At 41.6% G+C, this 20,193-nt stretch overlaps 1 protein-coding gene, 1 long non-coding RNA gene and 1 other non-coding gene across 3 annotated transcripts; all 3 read left to right on the plus strand.

The window, feature by feature from the left end:
- The first annotated feature begins 12,106 nt into the window (after positions 1-12,106).
- Positions 12,107-12,190, plus strand: TRNAM-CAU (transfer RNA methionine (anticodon CAU)). Its single transcript is given in 2 exon segments — positions 12,107-12,144; positions 12,155-12,190. It is a non-coding gene; the product is annotated as a tRNA-Met (tRNA).
- A 1,283-nt stretch (positions 12,191-13,473) lies between these two features.
- Positions 13,474-14,067, plus strand: LOC133039495 (uncharacterized). Its single transcript, XR_009688641.1, has 2 exons — positions 13,474-13,567; positions 13,672-14,067. It is a non-coding gene; the product is annotated as an uncharacterized LOC133039495 (long non-coding RNA).
- Positions 14,068-14,588: 521 nt separating this feature from the next.
- Positions 14,589-18,901, plus strand: LOC115724555 (putative disease resistance protein RGA1). Its single transcript, XM_030653860.2, has 2 exons — positions 14,589-18,343; positions 18,519-18,901. The coding sequence occupies exon 1, from the start codon at positions 14,781-14,783 to the stop codon at positions 18,312-18,314; it is 3,534 nt and encodes a 1,177-aa protein (XP_030509720.1). The 5' UTR covers positions 14,589-14,780; the 3' UTR covers positions 18,315-18,343; positions 18,519-18,901.
- Positions 18,902-20,193: the final 1,292 nt, after the last annotated feature.

Raw genomic sequence — 20,193 nt, forward strand, 5'->3', positions numbered from 1 at the left:
ACTTTTTGTAAATATTTTTATAATCGGGATCCCGAGTCTTTTGTAATACTGTTTTATAAGTTTAATTAAAAAGCAAAATTTTAATTAATTACGTTTTTCCATAAACCTCGTGGATTAGCAACGAGCTGCACAGTACGTTTAAAAATCACGTAACACGCCTAAGTTAGTTAGGGTGTTACACAGGGGGTAGAGGAAGAAGAGGACAGAGATGTCCTCCCATTGATCTGAGAAATCAAATCAATGGGAATCAAGGTGACCTCCGGAATCACCTTGACCAAAAAAGATATAGGCCCGTGGTCTCCTCGGGTACTGTAAACGAAGGGATCATGGCGGAACTTGCCATACTTCGAAAAGATATTGCTCGATTCTCCCGGAGGCAGAAGGGAGACGACTCCGACTCGGACAGTGAGGATCGGGAGCCATGTGCCAAGCATATCCTGGAGGCGGAGCTCCCTAAAAACTTCAAGATGCCCGAAATGGCGGCATATACTGGGAACTCCGACCCCAGTGATCACTTGTCACGGTTCAACCGTGTCATGACAGTCATGCGGGTCAGCAATGACGCCAAATGCTTGTGTTTCCCCCTCACTCTGAGCGGATCAGCGGAGGAATGGTTCAAAAAGCTGGAACCAGGATCCGTGGGTTGTTGGAACAAACTCCAAACCAACTTCCGGAGACAGTTTGTCGCCGCCAGGAAGGTTAACTTGGAGGTCAGTGCCTTGACCAACATCAAGCAACTGCCCACCGAGACCTTGAAGAATTACATCAAGAGGTTCCGAGAGGAAGCCTCGAAGACTAAGAAAGTCGATGACGGACAACAGCTTGCGCAAGAAGGCGCTGCTAGCCTCCAGGACTTCCAGAAGCGGGTCCAAAAATATATTAACCTCGAGGAAGCCCAGATCGTGGCTTACGGAGGCTACTATCCCACCGGGATAGCAGGGTACATGCCAGGAGTGTCGCCCTCGGGTACTGCCCCGACCGCGACCCCATAGGTGAGTGGCATACAATTCTCTGCTACTCCCGGGTACAGTCAGGGCCAAGCTTTGGCACCGGCATCTTCCCATTACGGCAACCCGTCCGGGGTGAATGGGCGAGCTCCGTCACAGGCGGCCCCGACTGTCAGCTTGACAGGCCCTACCCAGGGGTCGAAGAGCAAAAGGTCCTCCAAGGGCAGCACCCGAACGGGAGAGAAGCGCCAAAAGAAGGGGTACACACCCCAATATACTCAGTACACAGAGCTCACGGACTCCCAGGAACGTGTATATTTTGCCACTAGGCAAAATACGCACTACCGGAGACCACAGCCATTGTACAAGGATAGCTCCCGGAGAGATCCGAATAAAAGATGCGAGTACCACAACGACATTGGTCATAGCACCAATGAGTGTAAGAATCTCAAAGACGAGATTGAAAATCTGATCTGCTTGGGCCACCTCTATGAGTGGATCAAAAATAGGCTGCCCCACCTTAATCCAGGGCAGGTGGCCGGAGGTATGCCTCCGGGAACGCCAGGGGGTACAGCAGGAGTATTGCCTCCAGCTGCTCCCGCAGGCGACACCCAGCATATCCCCGGGCTACCGCCCCGGCCTAATGGACAGGTAGCCATGATCTCCGGAGGTCCCCATATCGGAGGAAACACTCGCAAGGAGCGAAAACGATATGCCGAGGCCGCGAAACACAGTGAGGTGTGGGAGGTTACTCAACTCCCAGCTCAAAGGCCTCGGCTAATGGACCAACCCATAACGTTCACGGAAGAAGACGCCAAGACGGTGCGTTTTCCTCACCACGACCCGCTGGTCATAGAGACCCCCATCGCAAATAAAGTGGTGGCTAGGGTCCTGATTGACAATGGGAGTTCCGTGAACTTGCTCTTCAAAGAAGCCTTCACTGCGATAGGGTTGACCGATCGGGACCTCTCGCCTAGTGGATCACAGCTCACGGGGTTTAACGGGACGACGCTAATCCCGATGGGAAAAGTAAGGCTCCCGGTTACCCTGTGCCCGGATACCTCCCAGAGCACATTTAAGTATTGCACCTTCGTAGTGGTAGACTGTCCAACAGCCTACAACGCGATCCTAGGCCGACCGGCCCTAGTGGACTTTGGTGCGATTACTTCAATCCGACACCTATGCCTGAAATTTCCTACCCAGGAAGCCGGAGTCGGAACTGTGAGGGGAAATCAGGGAGAGGCCCGGCAATGTTACAATGTTGCCACCCACCTACCTGTACTCATGCTCCGGGAATCCCCTGGAATAGAGAAGGCTGAAGAAGATGAGTTGGATCCTCGCATAGGATCCGAAAGGGTCGTGGAACCAATGGAGGACGTCGAAGAAATACCAGTGTGCGACGACGACTCCACTAAAGTACTCCGGATAGGGAAGAGCCTGGATCCGGAGGAAAAAGAAAAAATAATAAAAACACTGAAGGGCGCCATGGACATCTTTGCATGGCGCCAAGAAGACATGACCGGCATAAGCCCTCATGTCATCACCCATGTACTCAATGTCAACCCGGACATGCCCCCTGTACAGCAAAAGAGACGCCCGCTCGACTCGGTGAAAGCCGAGGCCTTAGAGAAAGAGGTGGACAAACTTTTGTCCAATGGCATGATCCGCGACGTGTACTATCCGGAATGGCTGGCCAATCCGGTCCTGGTGCCCAAGCCGAACGGGACTTGGCGAGTTTGTATAGATTTCACAGATCTAAACAAAGCTTGCCCAAAGGACTGCTTCCCGCTACCCTGGATCGACCAAATGGTAGACGCCACGTCTGGATTTAAACTGTTGTCCTTCATGGATGCCTATGCGGGGTACAACCAAATAAAAATGCATACGGCAGACCAGGAGTGCACTAGCTTCAGGACCGATAAGGGGGTATACTGCTACCTAGTCATGCCTTTCGGACTGAAAAACGCCGGAGCAACCTATCAAAGAATGGTTAACTGGATGTTTAAAAGCCTCCTGGGACGGAACATGGAGGTATATGTGGACGACATGCTCGTCAAATCCAAAGCGTGCAACAGCCACGCAAGCGACTTAGAAGAATGTTTCGAAGTCGTCCGGAGATACGGCATGAAGCTCAACCCAAAAAAATGCACCTGCGGGGTCAAGTCGGGAAAATTCCTAGGCTTCATAGTCAGCCAAAGGGGGATCGAAGCAAACCCGGAGAAAATCCAAGCTCTCCTGGACATGCCATCCCCCAAGAAACATAAAGACGTGCAGAGCTTGACCGGAAAGGTAGCTGCACTGAGCCGCTTTATCTCACGCTCCACGGACAAGTGCATACCCTTCTTCAACATACTGAAGAAGTGCCAAAAGTTCGAATGGTCGGATGAATGCGAGGAGGCATTCAAGAGGTTAAAAGACCACATGGCCAAACCTCCTATCCTATCGAAACCCGTCCTTGGAGAAGACTTGTTCCTTTACTTGGCCGTCTCCGAGCACGCGATCAGCGCTGCCCTGGTCCGGGAGGAAGAAAAAACTCAGCACCCCGTGTACTATGTCAGTAAGCGCATGATAGGAGCCGAGACGAGATACCCGGTCATTGAAAAATTAGTATTCTGCCTCCTGATGGCATCAAGGAAGCTGAGGCCATACTTCCAAGCCCATCCGATCAAAATCTTGACCAATCATCCGCTCCGGCAAGTTCTCCAGAAGCCTGAAGCATCCGGAAGACTCCTCAAGTGGGCGATGGAGCTGAGTCAATTCGACTTACATTACGTACCCCGGATTTCCATAAAAGGCCAAGCCTTGGCAGACTTCATCACCGAATGTAATGAAGCCGAGGCAACAGCCAATACGCCGGTACCACCAATCCCCACTTGGAGGGTATTTGTAGACGGAGCTTCTAATGAGAACGGGTCGGGAGCCGGAGTGGCTATGATATCACCTACTGGATTACGGCTCCAGGCAGCACTCCGATTCAACTTCACAGCTTCAAACAATGAAGCCGAATATGAGGCCTTGATAGCAGGGCTGAAATTGGCCAAAGCTGTGGGAGCCAAAAGAGTGGAAGTCTACAGTGACTCTCAACTGGTCGTAAACCAGGTATCCGGAGAATACCAAACTCGCGGCGAGCGGATGGCCGCGTACGTAACAATAGTCCGAGAACTGCTCCACGAGTTCACGGACTATAAGATAGAAAGAATCCCCCGAGAGAAGAATGCTCATGCGGACTGTCTGGCTAAGTTAGCCTCGGACAGTGAAATCGAAGAGCTGGGGGTAGTACCAGTGGAACGCTTGGCAGAGCCAAGCATCAAAATAAAAGAGACCACACTAACGGTTGGGCAAGAACCCAGCTGGATGGTCCCCATCATAAAATACATAACCACAGGTGAGTTGCCCCAAGAGAGAGCACTGTCTCGAAAGATTCAGTATCAGGCTCATCGTTATGTAATGATGGACCAAATTCTCTACCGGAGAGGACTCAGCATGCCTTATTTAAGGTGTGTATCGGACCCTGAAGCTAGACAAATCATGCTGGAGGTCCATGAAGGGTTCTGTGGAGATCATACGGGAGGACCCAGCCTCTCAAAGAAAATATTGAGGCAAGGGTACTTCTGGCCAACAATGAAAAAAGATTGTATAGACTATGTCCAAAAGTGTGACTCGTGCCAAAGGTACGCGAACATACCGAGAGCTCCTCCAAATGAGATCACCTTGATGACCAGCCTCTGGCCCTTCGCGGTCTGGGGAATAGATCTCATTGGGTCTCTACCTACGGGAAAAGGAGGGGTAAAGTATGCAATAGTAGCAGTAGACTACTTCACCAAATGGACAGAGGCTGAGCCTATGAAGACAATAACTGCTAAGAAGGCATTGGACTTTGTTATCAAAAACCTAGTGTGTCGATACGGCTTGCCTCACAAAATAGTCTCAGACAATGGAAAGCAATTCGATTGCGAGGAATTCACTGACTTCTGCAACCACCACGGAGTAGTAAAAAGCTTCTCCGCGGTAGCGAGGCCTCAAACAAACGGCCAGGCGGAAGCAGTCAATAAAATCCTAAAAGTCACCTTGAAAAAGAAGCTGCTGGCCTGTAAAAATAACTGGCCTGAAGAATTGCCAAGGGTATTATGGGCCTACCGGACGACCCCCAGAACCACGACCGACCACTTGCCATTCTCAATGGCGTACGGTTGTGAAGCAATGGTCCCGGTGGAAACATTATTCCCATCCCACAGGAGGACGACTTATGATCCTGCCACTAATCAGGCACTGCTCCAAGAAGCTTTGGATCAAGTCGAAGAACTCCGGGATGAGTCTCAAATACGGATGGCTGCTTATCAAAAGAAGGTGACAAAGTATTTTAACTCCAAGGTTAAAAGCAGAAAATTCGCTATTGGGGATATGGTCCTAAGAAGGGTTTTTCCAGCCACCTAAGAACCCGGAGTGGGGGTACTTGGACCAAATTGGGAAGGACCATATGAGATCGAGGACGAGATCGGTTCTGGCACTTACAAACTAAAAAGAATGGACGGAACCACTGTCCCAAGAGCCTGGAATGCCGATCACCTCAGAAAATATTACCAGTAGCGAATTAAAACTTAGATTTTGTTCAAAGTGTCTGTACCGTCCAAATGTATACCTCCTCTATATTAAATAAAACTGAGTGCCTTAAAAACAAAGTTTCTATGCCACTCAGGGGGGTACTAGGGTATACCGCACGGACAAACAAAAAACAAACTAAGTAAAATATCCTGACCCAAAGGGCAGGTCAAAGAGTATGCACAAAAATAAAAAGCATAAGTATAAAAACCCTGATCCAAAGGACAGGTTAAAAAGCATAAGTGTGACAAAAAAGATCGCATAAAAAAAATATCCTAGCCCAAAGGGCAGGTCATATACATATAAACGGCCCGGGGACAGGCCTTAAAATATAATTGTCTCCCCTTCGAATGAAAGCTGCTACCTATATGTAAATTGTTCTAAGGCAGCAGCAAATATGAACAAACAAAAAAAAAGTTATAAAAGAGACGGGTGGAATTTTGGTCAGTTGCACGGCAGCTCAGTCAGCCCGCGGAGGAAGGCGAGGTCCAATACGCGCCTCTAGCGCAGCATCAAGCTTCTTCTTCTTTTCCCGGAATTTGGCTATCATTTCCTCGGGTTTGGGATAAAAAGTAAGCTTGATATTCTGATCATTGGTGGACCAAGCCATGTAGACACCATCATCAAAGCGCTTCGGGCACCGGGCGCAGGAAACAGGAGAGAGGAGCTCGGCCCACTTGGCCTTCCTGATGGATTGTTCTTTGAAGTCCCTCAGCTCCTTCAGCTCCGCAGCTAGAGCGGCCTTGGACTCTATGTCCGCCTGGTGAGTTTCCTCTAAAGATCTCACTTTGGCGACCGTTTCATCCAAAGCCTCCCTGGCCTCCCGGAGGTCTCGCCTAGCCTTCTCAGCAGCCTCGGTTTGAGCCCTTAGCTCCTCCTGATGATGGGCCTCCATCCTGTCCCTCCGTTGGGCCTCGTCCCGGATCATGGCCTCAGCCTGGGCCTCCCTCCGTTTGGCCTCCTCTTCCTTGGCCTTGGCAGCCGCCTCCTGGCGCTCGGCAGCCTCCTGGTAAATCTGCCTCTCCGCTGTGAGGTCCTGAAGGACCTTCCTGACATCATTCATGTCCCCAAAGTCGGACAGAGTGAAGCCATGGTTTATGATGTTCTTGGAGAGGCGGCCAGCCTCAGCAGCAAGCTGAACCATAATGAAAGGATAAGAAGGAGAAGTTCCTCAAAGGAAATAAATAAAATACAAACAATAAAAGGAAAAGCAAAAATTGCAAAGTACTTACCACCGTAAGAGAATGGCTGAGGTCCTGGACCTGGAAGATGGAGTTCAGGGAAGCGCAAGTGGCAAACCGCTTAGGCGCGCAACGGGTGAGCTGAGATGCGAACTCGCCGGTCATCTCCGCGGCAAAAGGAGCCAAGGTAGGCCCTAGAAAGCGACGGAACCAGTCCGATAAGGGGTCCAGATTAAGGTCCCACGGATCCTGGTATTCCGGGTGGTTGATGCTCGCCTCAACCTCAGCTCGCAGAATCCTCCTAAGGGCTTCCACTTCGGCATACCCCCGGGAGTATTCATCCATAGCATAGTTGTGTTTAGCTATGCGAAGCTCCTGCCTCACCTCGTCCCCCGGAATCGGGGTAAGCTCGATGTGGGGAGGAGCAGGATTTTCCTCCATCGGGGAGACCCCGCCGTCTAGACCATGGGCAGGAGTGTCGGCTCTCCGAGGCCTCTTCGGCTCATCCTGGGCAATCATCTTGCCCTTGCGCTTACGAATCAGAGCCACTTCAGGCTCCTCCTCGCCCTCCTCTGCTTCCTCCGGAAGGGCTCGAGGCTCTCTCGCACCCTCAGCGGCTTCCTCCGAGAAGTCCCACCCCTTCCCTTGGCCTTCTCCCGGAAGCACCTCCTCGTCATCCACTAAGTCAATAGTGTCGGGGGGAGCGCTGGAAGAAACCTTCAATGAAGGTGCCGGGGGAGAGGAGGTAAAGGCCGGAGGAGCCACGGGAGTATGAACTCCAGCAAGCTGGTCCAGGATGGCATCCATGGAGATACCTGATTCACAAAGTAAGCAAGCGTTAGAAGACCGTGAGGAACCGCTTATACAAGACATAACAAATAAGCTACTCCTACCCGAACTCCCTAATTCAACCCTAGCAAAGTCCTGTACTTTAATGCTGGCGGCGTCATCTCCGAGATAACTGTCCGAGGGCCGGAACCAGCTGGACGTTATGTAAGCTGATGGACCTAAGGGAATAGGTTCCGGAGGGCCGGAGCCCATCCGGGACCGACCTAGGTAATCTCCTAAGTTTGAAAAATAAAATTCCTTCAAATGATCCCCCCACCGGGTCAACAGCATCTTAAATCTACGAAGACGCTCGTCGAACCCTACGGGCCTATGACTGGTGTATTCATCAACGGAAGGAACATGGCGAATTATCAAGGGAGACTTACCGCGCGGCACCAGAGGTGCTAGCACCGGGAGCCCCCGAGTTTGGTTCGGGGGCCGAAGGCTGTGGCCGGGAAGTTTGCTTCTCGGAAGAATCTTCAATACGAAGGGGCCTCCTGGCAGGACGATCCCCAATCTCTTCTTGAAGAATCTTGTCAAAAAATTTAGCCTCGGACTTCCCGGCAATGGCTTGGCTCCTTCGCACCACCGGACTCCCCACGCGAAGTCCTCTCCCAGAGGCAGCCTGGGCCTTAGAGTATGCTTTCTCCTGGGCCTTCCGGTAGAGATAATCTTGGTATTTCTTCTCTGCCGTGGCAATGAGCTCATCCCGAAAGGCCTTCTCCGTAACCGGCGCCCTCACATTGGGACAGATGACCCGTGAGAGGTTGGAGTCCTCCACGGATTGGTGAGAAAGGATAAGTTTGGCCTTCCTACAATTCTCCGTGGTGACTAGGCCCCCGACGTCAAGATCGGCGCGATCATAGGAGGCAAAGGCTTGGGCCCTTCGGAGGAAAGCCTGAGTAGGAGGCATCCGCTGGTAAGGTGGGATCCGCACCCACTCCGTGAGAAGCTCCGGGTGGTCCACGGCCCTGAACCCGGAGGAGAAGAAAAAGCGGTGGCGGTACTCCTTAACGTGAGTCTGCCTATTGTACGGAACCACCCCCTCGTTAGCAGGGTGGATCCGGAACCCATAAAAACCATCCTTAAGTTTGTCCCCTTTCTTGGGGACGGATACAAGTTCATAAAAATATAAAATTTCCGCCGGGCTGGGAGACCCCCAGCCGCGGGCGGTGTAAGAAATAAATAAGCCTGAGAGCAGGCGGTAAGCTTGAGGAATAAGTTGGTATGGCGCAAGGCCGACAAATACAAGGAAATTAACAAAGTAATCTTGGAGCGGGAGCATGGCACCGGCCATCAAATGGGTCTGACTCCAAGCCCCGAAGCCGTCATAGTTATGATTAGGCGTCTCCGAGTCACGAGGAGGCCGGTGATAGGTCCCTGAGGTGGAGGGTTTGATCCCAGCAACTTCAATAATGTTCTCCAGCTGGTGAGGACAAGTCAGGGTGGATCGAAGCTCAGCCGCTTCCCACCCGGTCGCTCTGGATTTGTACCCCTCCTGGGCAACAGGCCCCAGGGAAACCTCCTCCAACGTGGCCATGTCTTTTCCCTTCTTCTTCGAAGATTTCGAACCACAAGCAGACATTTTGTGTTCTGCGAAAGACAAAAAGGGAAAAAAGAAAATTCCAGCAGTTAGGTCCCATACCAAACCCTAAGTCAAGAAAAAGGGAGTGGGGGTCCCCTAACCGCTGGAAAGAGGCCCCCTCCGGACACGTGTCACATGAGAAACCCTAGAGAGAATCCCTGAACAAGTGTCGGGTGCAGTGAAATCGCAGAAAGTGGTTTTGCAACAAGAAAAAAAAAAAGAGAAAAAAAAAATCATTCTATGCCCTAAGCAACTGTTGAACGAAGAACACATGGCTCTCTTCAACAAAGCTACGATTATAACAGAGGCATGATAATGGCGATTCTACAACTAACGCAGTAAACATAAAGCAGAACACTCAAAGAACTTAAGACGCTCACTCAGAACTCGAAGTACGAACCCAGAAAACGAACGAAGTAAATGAAAGCATGTTATTATCTAAGGATGCAAGAAACTTACAGTAGATCGTTGAACTGGGGGTACTGAATGTGTTCAAGTGAAAGTTGAGAAGAACTGGCGAAGGCAAACACTGGAAACTGAAAGAAGTGTCTAAGTGCTAAGACAGTTCGTGCTACTTTGGGGAATTTTCTCTCTGGGAAATTCGAGCAGAAATGGCAAGGAATGGAAAGTAACCGAAATGAAGGGAAGGTGGTGGCTTTTATAGGCAAAAACGCATGAGGAACAGGCGTCATCACCTACCAATCGCACGGTGGGGGAGATGCACGATTCGAATTCCCGAAAATCAACGGATCAGATCAATCTGCCATAAAGGTGGTGGAAACGTTTGAGTATCCGTCTGACACCATTAATGCGCTGCATCAATCAAAGGGCGTGAAACGAATCGACCTCTGGAAAAGCGAATCGCTGCATTTAATGCCATTATTAGACGCACCTCCACGCGCCCCAAGTTCGTGTCAGAAGACCGAGGAGGCGGCCGGAGACATTCCTGCAAAAAGCAAAATCGCTGCATTAAATGACATCATTAAATGTGCCCCCACGCGCTCGAGGCTTGAGCCAGGGAAACGAGGAGTCGACCGGAGGCACTTAAACAAGCCTTGGTTTATTTTTACTTAGTAAACAAGGCTTGGGGGGTAAATGTTGCCCCTGAATTCACCCAAAATACGTGGACCAGTCGAAATGGGACACGTGGATCAGATAACTTGTAAATATTTGTTAAGTCTTTGTGCGCCACAAGGAAGCGCTGTTAGCATGGGTCCCGGAGGAGGCGCCCGGAGTACAAGGTACTCCAGGAAGCTCGCATAGCGTGAAGGCTCTCCGGGATGTGTCAGGTCTCTCCCGAGCAATCAAGTCGCATTTAATGCCGCATGGGAGGAAGCGTGTTGGGACTGTAACACGCAATAAAGTCTGACGGCACAACCCCCAAACAGCAGCGCTACAGTAATGATCATTTAAGTCTAGCGACGGCTACCCTGCGAAGAGTCACGTCAATCACAAGGCAAAAAGGACATTCTTCATAAAAACCCTACAGCACCTAGGGATTTGACCATGCATCACCCATGGTATATTCATTGGAAATACCCAACTTTATGGATACTTACAGATACATGTGTAAGAACAATTCTTGGGATTACCCCACCAAAACACTATAAATACCCCCTCAAAGCTCATTTAAGGGGGTCGAGAATCTTGGGTTGCATAAGAGCAAGAAGAGAAAATACTCACCAAGAACATTCTCTGTATTTATGAGAAAAACATTCTCTCAAGTGTGGAATCTGTATTAAATACATCCATTAATAACAAAGACTCGTGGACTAAGGCTCATTAACGCCCCAACCACGTAAAAATCTTCATCTCAATTTCTTACAGCTCTTTAATATAATCATATTCTAATAGTTGCCGAAAATCTCGGTCAACAGTACTGATGAACAGTGACTTGTACGTTAAGAATATTTTGTGAAGAAACAACCGTAAGAATACTATAAACCAACGTGAACTCAACCAATGTTAAAATATGAAAAAACTGACCGTATTGTTTTTTATGAGAGCCTTGTGTTGGATTCTATATGAAATACATGCAAATAAGACTAAAATCATTATAGCATTATCAGTTTGTAATTGTTTATAAGTCAATTATTGGAGCGTCAATAAAACTGATGACCAACTGTAATGCAACTACATAAAAACAAAAAAAATCAAGACAATGTTGCTAGATCCATGGCACGAGATGAATACAAATTTACTTTATTCGCCGCGATCAGAATTGAAAGAATCTAAGATTGAAAGTCCAAAAAATAACGTTAATGCAACATGTATACTATTAGCTACTGTAGTGATACATATTTTTTGAATTATACCTGATTTAGATTGATCGGGAACTCGAGATCTATTTCTTACAAGTCTACATCTTCTGAATCTGTAGATTGAAATTAGGAGAATTAGTTTTATGGAATTTGAATGAAGTTTTTAGGGTTGATTGTATGTTTCAAAATAGTATTTCAATAGAATCTTTCATCAGTCAGTAATGGTTGATTATTGGTTTGATTTTGTTTTTCGTCTCAGGTGATGTCATTAGAATTAATGGTGTTTTTTTGTCTGCTGGCATTGATTCATTGTTGCCGATGTCCTTCCATCACAGGAAGGCTTCGTTTCTCTAATGCGTGGAACGTGTGACTTCAAGGTTAGAATAAAAAGTATTTTTGTTATTTTTTTATTGACCTGTATAAATATTTAGTAGAACCACCCACAATTTTTATGTAATGTTATTGACTTTTTTAGCTGTAACAGAAAAAAAAAAAAAAAAACACTACATTTAATATGAAAGTATATTGAAAATAGAAAAGAGATGAAAGAACTCCTACAATATTATTTTTCATACCTATTTGAGTTTTATAACAGACCGTTTATTATATAAAATTTGTAATTTAAATCGAATCCACATTAAGGAAAAGGTATAGAAACTGAACTAACAATATTGAACAAAGGAAAAAGTTGCAGATTATCAACATGGGGTGGTGGCGCAGTTGGCTAGCGCGTAGGTCTCATAGCTTAGAGTGATCCTGAGGTCGAGAGTTCGAGCCTCTCTCACCCCAGTCTATTTTTCTTTTTCTTTTCCTTTTAATCATAATATCATCTTTCATCACATGGCAATGTTGTTTTATCTTTCCACAACTTATAAACAATCCATTCATAATAAAACTTTTTCCAAATGGATATTGGATAGTGACCAAATTAGTAATAACAGCCAAAACCAACAAAGAAAATAAAATCTAGCCAGCCTTTGTGAACTATTTATGTATGATTTACTCAAATTCAATTCACTATATAAACAGCTCTCATTACTATTACCAGACAAGAGAGTTGGACCAGCTCTCCTATTATATGTTTTTTTTTTTCAAAATAAAAAAAGACTGGCCTTTTTCTTGGGATTAGTTGAGCTTTTTTCTTAGAGCACAATGGGTCTAATTTATCAGCTTGAATCTTGTTGTGGTATTAGTATTTATTTGTTGGAGAATTTGTGTGTTTGCCATATTGTTTTATTTCAGTCATCCAACGGTGTTTTATGCCTGGCTCAATTCAATATTATCCTATACAGTATACACACTTTTAATCTTCGTTTACTTATTGCTAATTTACAATTTGATTAATTCATATTCAAGTATCTTTTTGTTTTGTTGAGAATCATGAAGTTCTATCTCAAAATTAATTGACAATGAGTAGAGTAGCCCATGTTTTTATGTATGGCTATGTATGGCTGGCTACAATGTAATTTTCTTGCTTATTTTTGTTCGAATCTCAAGCGTTTTTGCACTATCTGGATCGTGTGGCTGGCTAACCATATAGATGGGTGTGGATCGAAAGCCCGCTAGGGATATGTTCCTGCTACCATGTTGAGAATCATGGAGTTCCATCTTAAAACTAATTGGTAATGAGATGTTCTTATATATAACTCAATACTTTTACAATTCATGTGTGACCTCCAATACTTTTGAATCAATTATTATATATATGTATATATATATATATACTAGGTAGAAGGTGCGTGCAATGCACGCACTACTTAGTCGTATCATCAAAATTTTTAAAGTAATATATTAGTATATTTATATTATGAATATTTAATATAAGGTATGATATTAATATTTACTCTCCTTGTGTAAGGAAGCTTAATTCTCTTTCAAATGTTGTTCGAAGTGTTATACTACATCAATTTCGTTGACATGATGAAGTGTAGTGAGAGTATGGTTCACCTACAAATCACATTGAGATAAGTTGTGTTCAATAAATTAGTTCACAACAATCTAATAAATAATTTGTATCCATTTTTACATAATATATTTTACATAGTATATAATAACATTTGAATGAAGCCGTGTAATTTGTATCCATTTGTGTTCAAAAGATATTCAGTTTCTAATATGGCTATTTTCAGAATCTACATGCTTTTATGCTACCTTATACCTCTACAGGTTTGTAGAGTTCCATTAATATATTATATATGTCATCAATTATCTATATATTTCATTGTTTTAATTTAATTTCTTTTGATTAATATATGTATATATATATATAGATACTGCAATTGTTGAGCAAAGCCTTTCCGTCGTATTTTCGAGATTTGTATGTTACGAGTATGCGAAAATTCAATTTGGTAACGCGTTTGGTGCAACTTTACAAACCATATGTTCTATTCAAGGGCATGTAAGTATATATATAATTATATGTGGAAATGTCTTCGTCATTAATTAGTTCTATTGTCTAGCAAATCTTATCTTATTATTATCGTCTTCGTTTGCTTGCCTTAGCGCCTTTTCTTTTTTTTTTTTTGCTAATTAAATAAGATCTTTTGTTGTGTTGCATTTTATTTGCTTGCCTTAGCATGCATTAGCCTAAATACCATTTTAATTATTGGCACGATTACCATTTTGGTAATATATTTTATTTGTTCTAAAAGAAATATAATAAATAATATGTATGTGTCAAAAAAAAAATAATATAATAAATAATAATTTGTCTCTGAATCCTTAATTATAACTTGTTATATTTGGTGTATAGTTTCGGAACATTTGAATGTGCATATTATATAATTATATTTATATATCATGTATATTTAAGTCTATGAAGAAAATGAAGTTATTCTATATTTTAAAGTGAATATTTGAATGAATAAAAAAATTTCAAAAATTGTTTGTTAGAGAGATATGTGGGTAAGATATTTTTTTTTTAATTTTGAAAAAGATTGTTTAATTTTTTGGTTTAATTATTGGGTTTATTTATTTGTTAACGTTTAACGTTAAAAGTCTGTTAAATTAATCGTGTAAGCCTAAATAAAAAAAAATCGTTAAACCAAGAATCGTTAAAACAAGAATTGCCGTTAGATAGGCACTTTTAATATATAAAGATATATATTAATATCTTCGGTTTCAAGTCGTCCACGGAATGTCCTATGTCAGTGATGTTTTCAAAGTAGTCATGCATTTAACGGTGACTTCATTGGTTAGAAGAAGAAATAAGTCAATGTTTCCTGCGAGAATGGTTCATTTTGTCAATTTGTAGATATTATAGAAATAAATGTGCAACCAATTTTGTCTAAATCTCACAATAAATGATAGTTCTTATTCTTTTCATGAGCCCTTTTGATCCATTTGTGTAAACTTCGTAGTTCTATTGCTAAAGAAAAATATGTTGGATCTTATTCTGTCCCCAGTTTTAGAGATGATAATCGATAAGTTAACTGCTCCTATGGTTGATAAGTTTGGGAGTCATTTGAATCTTAATGACAACATCCAAAAGTTGCAGACCACTTTACCAATGGTTCAAGCTCTTCTTGAAGATGCAGAGGAGAAACAAGCCACCAACACAAGTGTCAGAGTTTGGCTGTCAAAGCTTAAAGATACTGCCTATGATGCTGAAGCTCTTCTTCTTCAACTCTCTGCTGCTCAATCCCTTGTAAACCAAAAATATGCCGACGAGGTTAACAACATGCTTGTCGCGTTGGAGAAGGCTGCGGGTGAGGGGTTTTGCTTGAATTTGAGGGAGAATATTACAGTCAACAGAGAATGGGATAGAAGGGAAACAAGCTCTTTCGTTATTGAATCTGAAGTTTATGGACGATATGAAGATCAAGAGAAAATTGTCCATCTTTTACTCTCTTCTGGTGCATTACAAGGAGGAGGAACAGTGTCCTGCATTCCAATAATAGGCATGGGAGGATTAGGAAAGACGACCCTTGCTCAGTTAGCTTATAATGATCAAAGGATACAACAATATTTCCATGAAAAGGTATGGATTTTTGTTTCTCATAACTTTGATGTCAAGCATATATTGATCACTATCATTGAGTCTATTTCTGAGGCTAAGTGGGAGCTCAACTCTATGGATGAAGCACACAAGAAAGTAAAGAAACTGTTATACAAGAAAAGATTTTTGATTGTGTTAGATAGTGTTTGGACAGAAAATCAAGAAGATTGGGATATGCTAAGACAATTGTTGTTTGGGATTGGTATTGATGGAAGCATGATTTTAGTTACAACGCGAAGCAGAAAAGTTGTTGAGGCACTTGTTGTGGCACACTTTTTGAAAAGGCCATATTATTTGGGAGAATTAGCTGAGGATGCTTGTTGGTCATTGTTTAAGCACCACGCTTTTGAAGTAGGTAGAGATTTGGAAAACCAAGATCTATTTGCTGTTGGACAAGAAATTGTGAGAAAGTGTAGTGGAGTGGCCTTAGCAGTGAAAACTTTGGGAAGTGTTATGCGGTTCAAAAGAAACATGAGAGATTGGGAGTTTGTACGAGATAGTGAACTTTGGAACTTGGATGAATGCAAACTTGGGATTCTTCCGGCTTTAAAGTTAAGTTACTATCACTTGCCTTTGCACCTAAAACGATGTTTTGCTCTTTGCTCAATCTTTCCTAGAAATTATGAGTTTGAGAAAGAGAGGTTGATCCTTTTATGGATGGCAGAAGGCTTAATTCAGTCCAAGTTAAAAGTCCCAGAGGATGTTGGAAATAACTACTTCACTGATCTGGAGTGGATGTCTTTTTTCCAGAAGACAAGTTTTGATGAAGATAACAGATACAAGATACATGATATCATTTATGATCTGTTGCAATCTGTTATTGGTTCTGAATACGCTATCATAGGCAACGGTTTTGAGACTCCAACTACTTTTAAACGAATTCGTCATTCATCTGTGTTCTGCAATTTTAATTCATCCCAAATTCCAGAAGAGTTGTATCATGCAAGTAATCGTTTGCGAACACTCTTACTGTATTGTGAAGGTAATTTGGAAGTGCCACTTCATAAACTGTTTTCTTGTTTTTCATGTTTGTCTGTGCTGAGTGTGAGTGGATCCAATCTCGAGAGTTTCAAGGCTCCAACTGGTTCCTTGTGGCATTTGACATACCTTGATTTATCTCACACCCATATAAAAGAGTTACCTGATGAGTTAGAAGATATACCTGGTTTACAAACTCTTAATCTCTTTAATTGCTATAATCTTTTAGCATTGTCTGACTTGACAAAAATGAAAAGCCTCAGACATCTCAACAACAATGGATGCGAAAAACTGAGTTGCATGGTGAAAAATGGCTCAACATACTGTGGTTTAAGTCCGAACATTCAGCTTAAAACATTGCCATTGTTTGTTGTAGGCAGTCATCTTGACACACTCCTTTTAAGATGGCTTGAGCTTCAAGGTAGTTTAAAAATTACATACATGGAGAACATTAAATCTAAATTTTTTAGACTGAATACCAATATTAGAATTGAGTCATTAGGACTATTCTGGGGGAGCGATGATAGTTGCACAAACATAACTCCAAAAGGCGATCTTATTTTAAGAAAGTTCCAGCTAAGACAACAAACTGAGCCATCAGGATCGTCTTCAGAAAATGATGTACAAGATCTTTCTAAACCAAGAAGAGTGCTGGAAAAAATCATGCTACCTAATGCTCTTAAAAGTCTCCTTATCAAAGGATATCCAGGATTAGAGTTTCCAACATGGAATTCTCCTTATTTGAATTCTATCCACTTGATCAACTGTAGAGAAAGCACACATCTTCCTACCTGTGGCCATCTTCAGTCTCTTACTAGACTTTCATTCCAACAAATGCATGGAGTGACCATAATTGGTGATGAGTTCTACTCTAGTTTCTCATATGGAGGTAGAAATGAGATATCATTCCCTCAACTCAAAGAGTTAGTACTTAATGATTTTCCTAATTTGAAACACTGGATTAGTCCATATTCTGGTGTAGGATCTTTTCCTATGTTGAGGAAATTAATTCTTAATAAATGTCCAAAGCTAGTTGAAATGCCAAGCTTTTCATCATTGAGTCATTTGGATGTGCAGGACTGTCATGCGAGTATATTTGTTTCTTTTCAGAATCTAACATCACTTGAAACACTTGTAATTGAAGGAGTCAAAGACTTGTACTGTTTCTCAGGACCATTTCCTATAAGAAATCCTTTGCTTAGAAGCTTGGAAATAAAATCTTGTCCTCAGCTTTCGATTTTGCCCGAAGACTTGGTAAATCTTTCTAATTTGAAGTCATTGGTGATTCGTTGGTGTGGAGAGCTCAAGTCCTTGCCAGCAAGTTTGCAGTACCTCAATTCTGTAGAGTCATTGGAGATTGGTGATTGTCATAGTCTAATGTCTTTGCCAGGTGGTGAGGATAGAGGCTTAAGTAACCTTCGCTCTTTGTCGATTGAGAATTGCCACAATCTAAAGGACTTGTCAATGGGATTCCAACATATGACATCTCTTGAAATACTAACTATTATGTATTGTCCATGTATTGTTGAATTACCTGAAACTGTTAAGCACCTGTCTACCCTTCAAAGCTTAAGCATCATGTATTGCCAGCAGCTATTGTTCTTATCAGACGAAGTACAGAATTTGATGATGTTGCGAAGTTTGGAAATTAGGCGATGTCCCATGTTAAAAGTTTTGCCAAACTGGATTGAAAAACTTGTTTCCTTGAGATCCTTAGCGATTTCAGACTGCCATAGCATTACATTTTTACCAGAAGGTATGCAACTCCTCACTGCTCTCCAGCACTTATCCATTCATGATTGTCCTCAACTTCAGCAAAGGTGTAAACCAGAAAATGGTGAAGATTGGCCAAAGATAGCCCATGTCCCCCATAAACATATCGAATCAGCTAGCCTAAAGCGTCCAAGAGAAGAAGGCAGCAACTCTTCAAATCATTGAAATGAAGCTGGGACTTCCACAATTAACAAGTAAGAAACCTTTGGATGCTTAAGTGACTAAGTTCTGTTTGACCATTTAGTTTTGATGTAAATGATCTTCTTTCGTCAACCGTTTAATGTAATGGTGTTAATAAGTTAATTTTATCAATACATCATCAAATTTGATTCCAATATTCTATATAGAAGGTTAATTTTTTTTATGCAGGCGTGGCATTTTATTTTCTCAAGAACAACTCTGAATAAATGGTGAGCAAGAAACCAGAGTTATGAGGCTGTTGCAAGTTGTGGTAATGGATTAGCTGTTTCTTTTTTCTGAAATCAATCTATATGATTTTGTAAAGTGAGGTTGTGTATAATTGAGTAGGTTGTGACATGATTTAATTGTTATGTATCTGTTATTAAAGTTAGCTCTTAGTGATGTAAATGTAGAAATGACTTGAGTGAATAATTGAGAGAACATGTTTGATAGTTGTTTGTGTAAATTATAACTGTGGTTATGCATACGTTATATGCCTAAAACAGTACTTTTGTTCTTACAAAAGCTATTGTAATCAAAGTGAAAAATGCATTAATTCTCTTTTAAGAGAAGATCTTGATTTGTTTTATTATTCAACTAGAGAACTAAGCCGCGCGGTCTTGTAATTTTTTTAAATTCTTCTAATTCATTTTTTTTGCTTAATGTACTAATTCAATTAATTCAACTTTTATGTACTAATATGATCCAATACAAATATTAATAAAATTTTAAAATAACAGAATAACTTAATCCAATTTATTTAAGTCTCAAAATCTAATTCGATTAGTAATTTGATTGATTTGTTTTATTAATTGAATTTTTAGTTCTAGAACATGATTTCAATATTAAACTTAAACATATACAAAATACTACATAAAAATAAAACATTAACAATCATTTAAGTAATAGTTGTACTACATAAAGTTATCAACTTTTTACTTTTAATGTATATAATTTTTGTTTTAAAAGTAGCTAATAAATTAAAAACAACAATTAAAATGTCTCAAAATATTCTACACAACAACTAATAAGATGCACTTTTTTTTTCTAGAATTTTCTAATTAGGTGCCAAATAGTATAGCAAAAAGTAATAAATAGCCAATAATATTGGAATAGAAATAGTTTATATATAAGTATAATTATAATTTATGTAGTTAATTGAATTCGTTCTTAATCAAATTTTGATAACATCATTTGTCATCTGATCAGATCCAATTTAAATTTTATTCACTTTAATTGTAATTGGATATCTAATTTTATGATGAAACTGGATTAGTTTCTATGTAGCACAGTCATAAATAGTTTAATCAAATTACAATAAGAATTAAGATTATATACAATTATTAAGCTTTTCATATTTAGATAGTGTCTTTTCTTTTTTTTTTTTTTTTGTTATTTTTTAATTTTGAATCATTTATAATTAATTATTTATAGTTGTAAATTTGTAAAAATAAAGTATTATGTCACCACAAAATCATAAGTAAAATGATCTATCGAGTAATTATTTATGATAATGGATAGTATATATTTTATTTCATAATGAAATAGTATAATACATATATTGGAAAAAAAGCTATTTATGTTCCAATAGCTAAATATATACCGTCTACATATATTTTTCTTTTGACAAATATTATTACTAAAAGATAATAAAATAGATGCTGGGACAATAATTTCACAAAATACATAAAATTAAAAAGTTTATAAGAAAACTATTAAAAAATTAATAAAAAATAAAAAGGATTTTCAAAATTTATAATAGATGATCGATAATAAAAGTTAAATAAAATAATTAAAAAGGAAAAAAGATTTTCAAACTCGTATACATAACTAAAATATATGTTAAAAAAATTGGAATAGTATA

This window comes from Cannabis sativa, chromosome 6 (assembly GCF_029168945.1).
Source record: "Cannabis sativa cultivar Pink pepper isolate KNU-18-1 chromosome 6, ASM2916894v1, whole genome shotgun sequence".
Taxonomy (NCBI): domain Eukaryota; kingdom Viridiplantae; phylum Streptophyta; class Magnoliopsida; order Rosales; family Cannabaceae; genus Cannabis; species Cannabis sativa.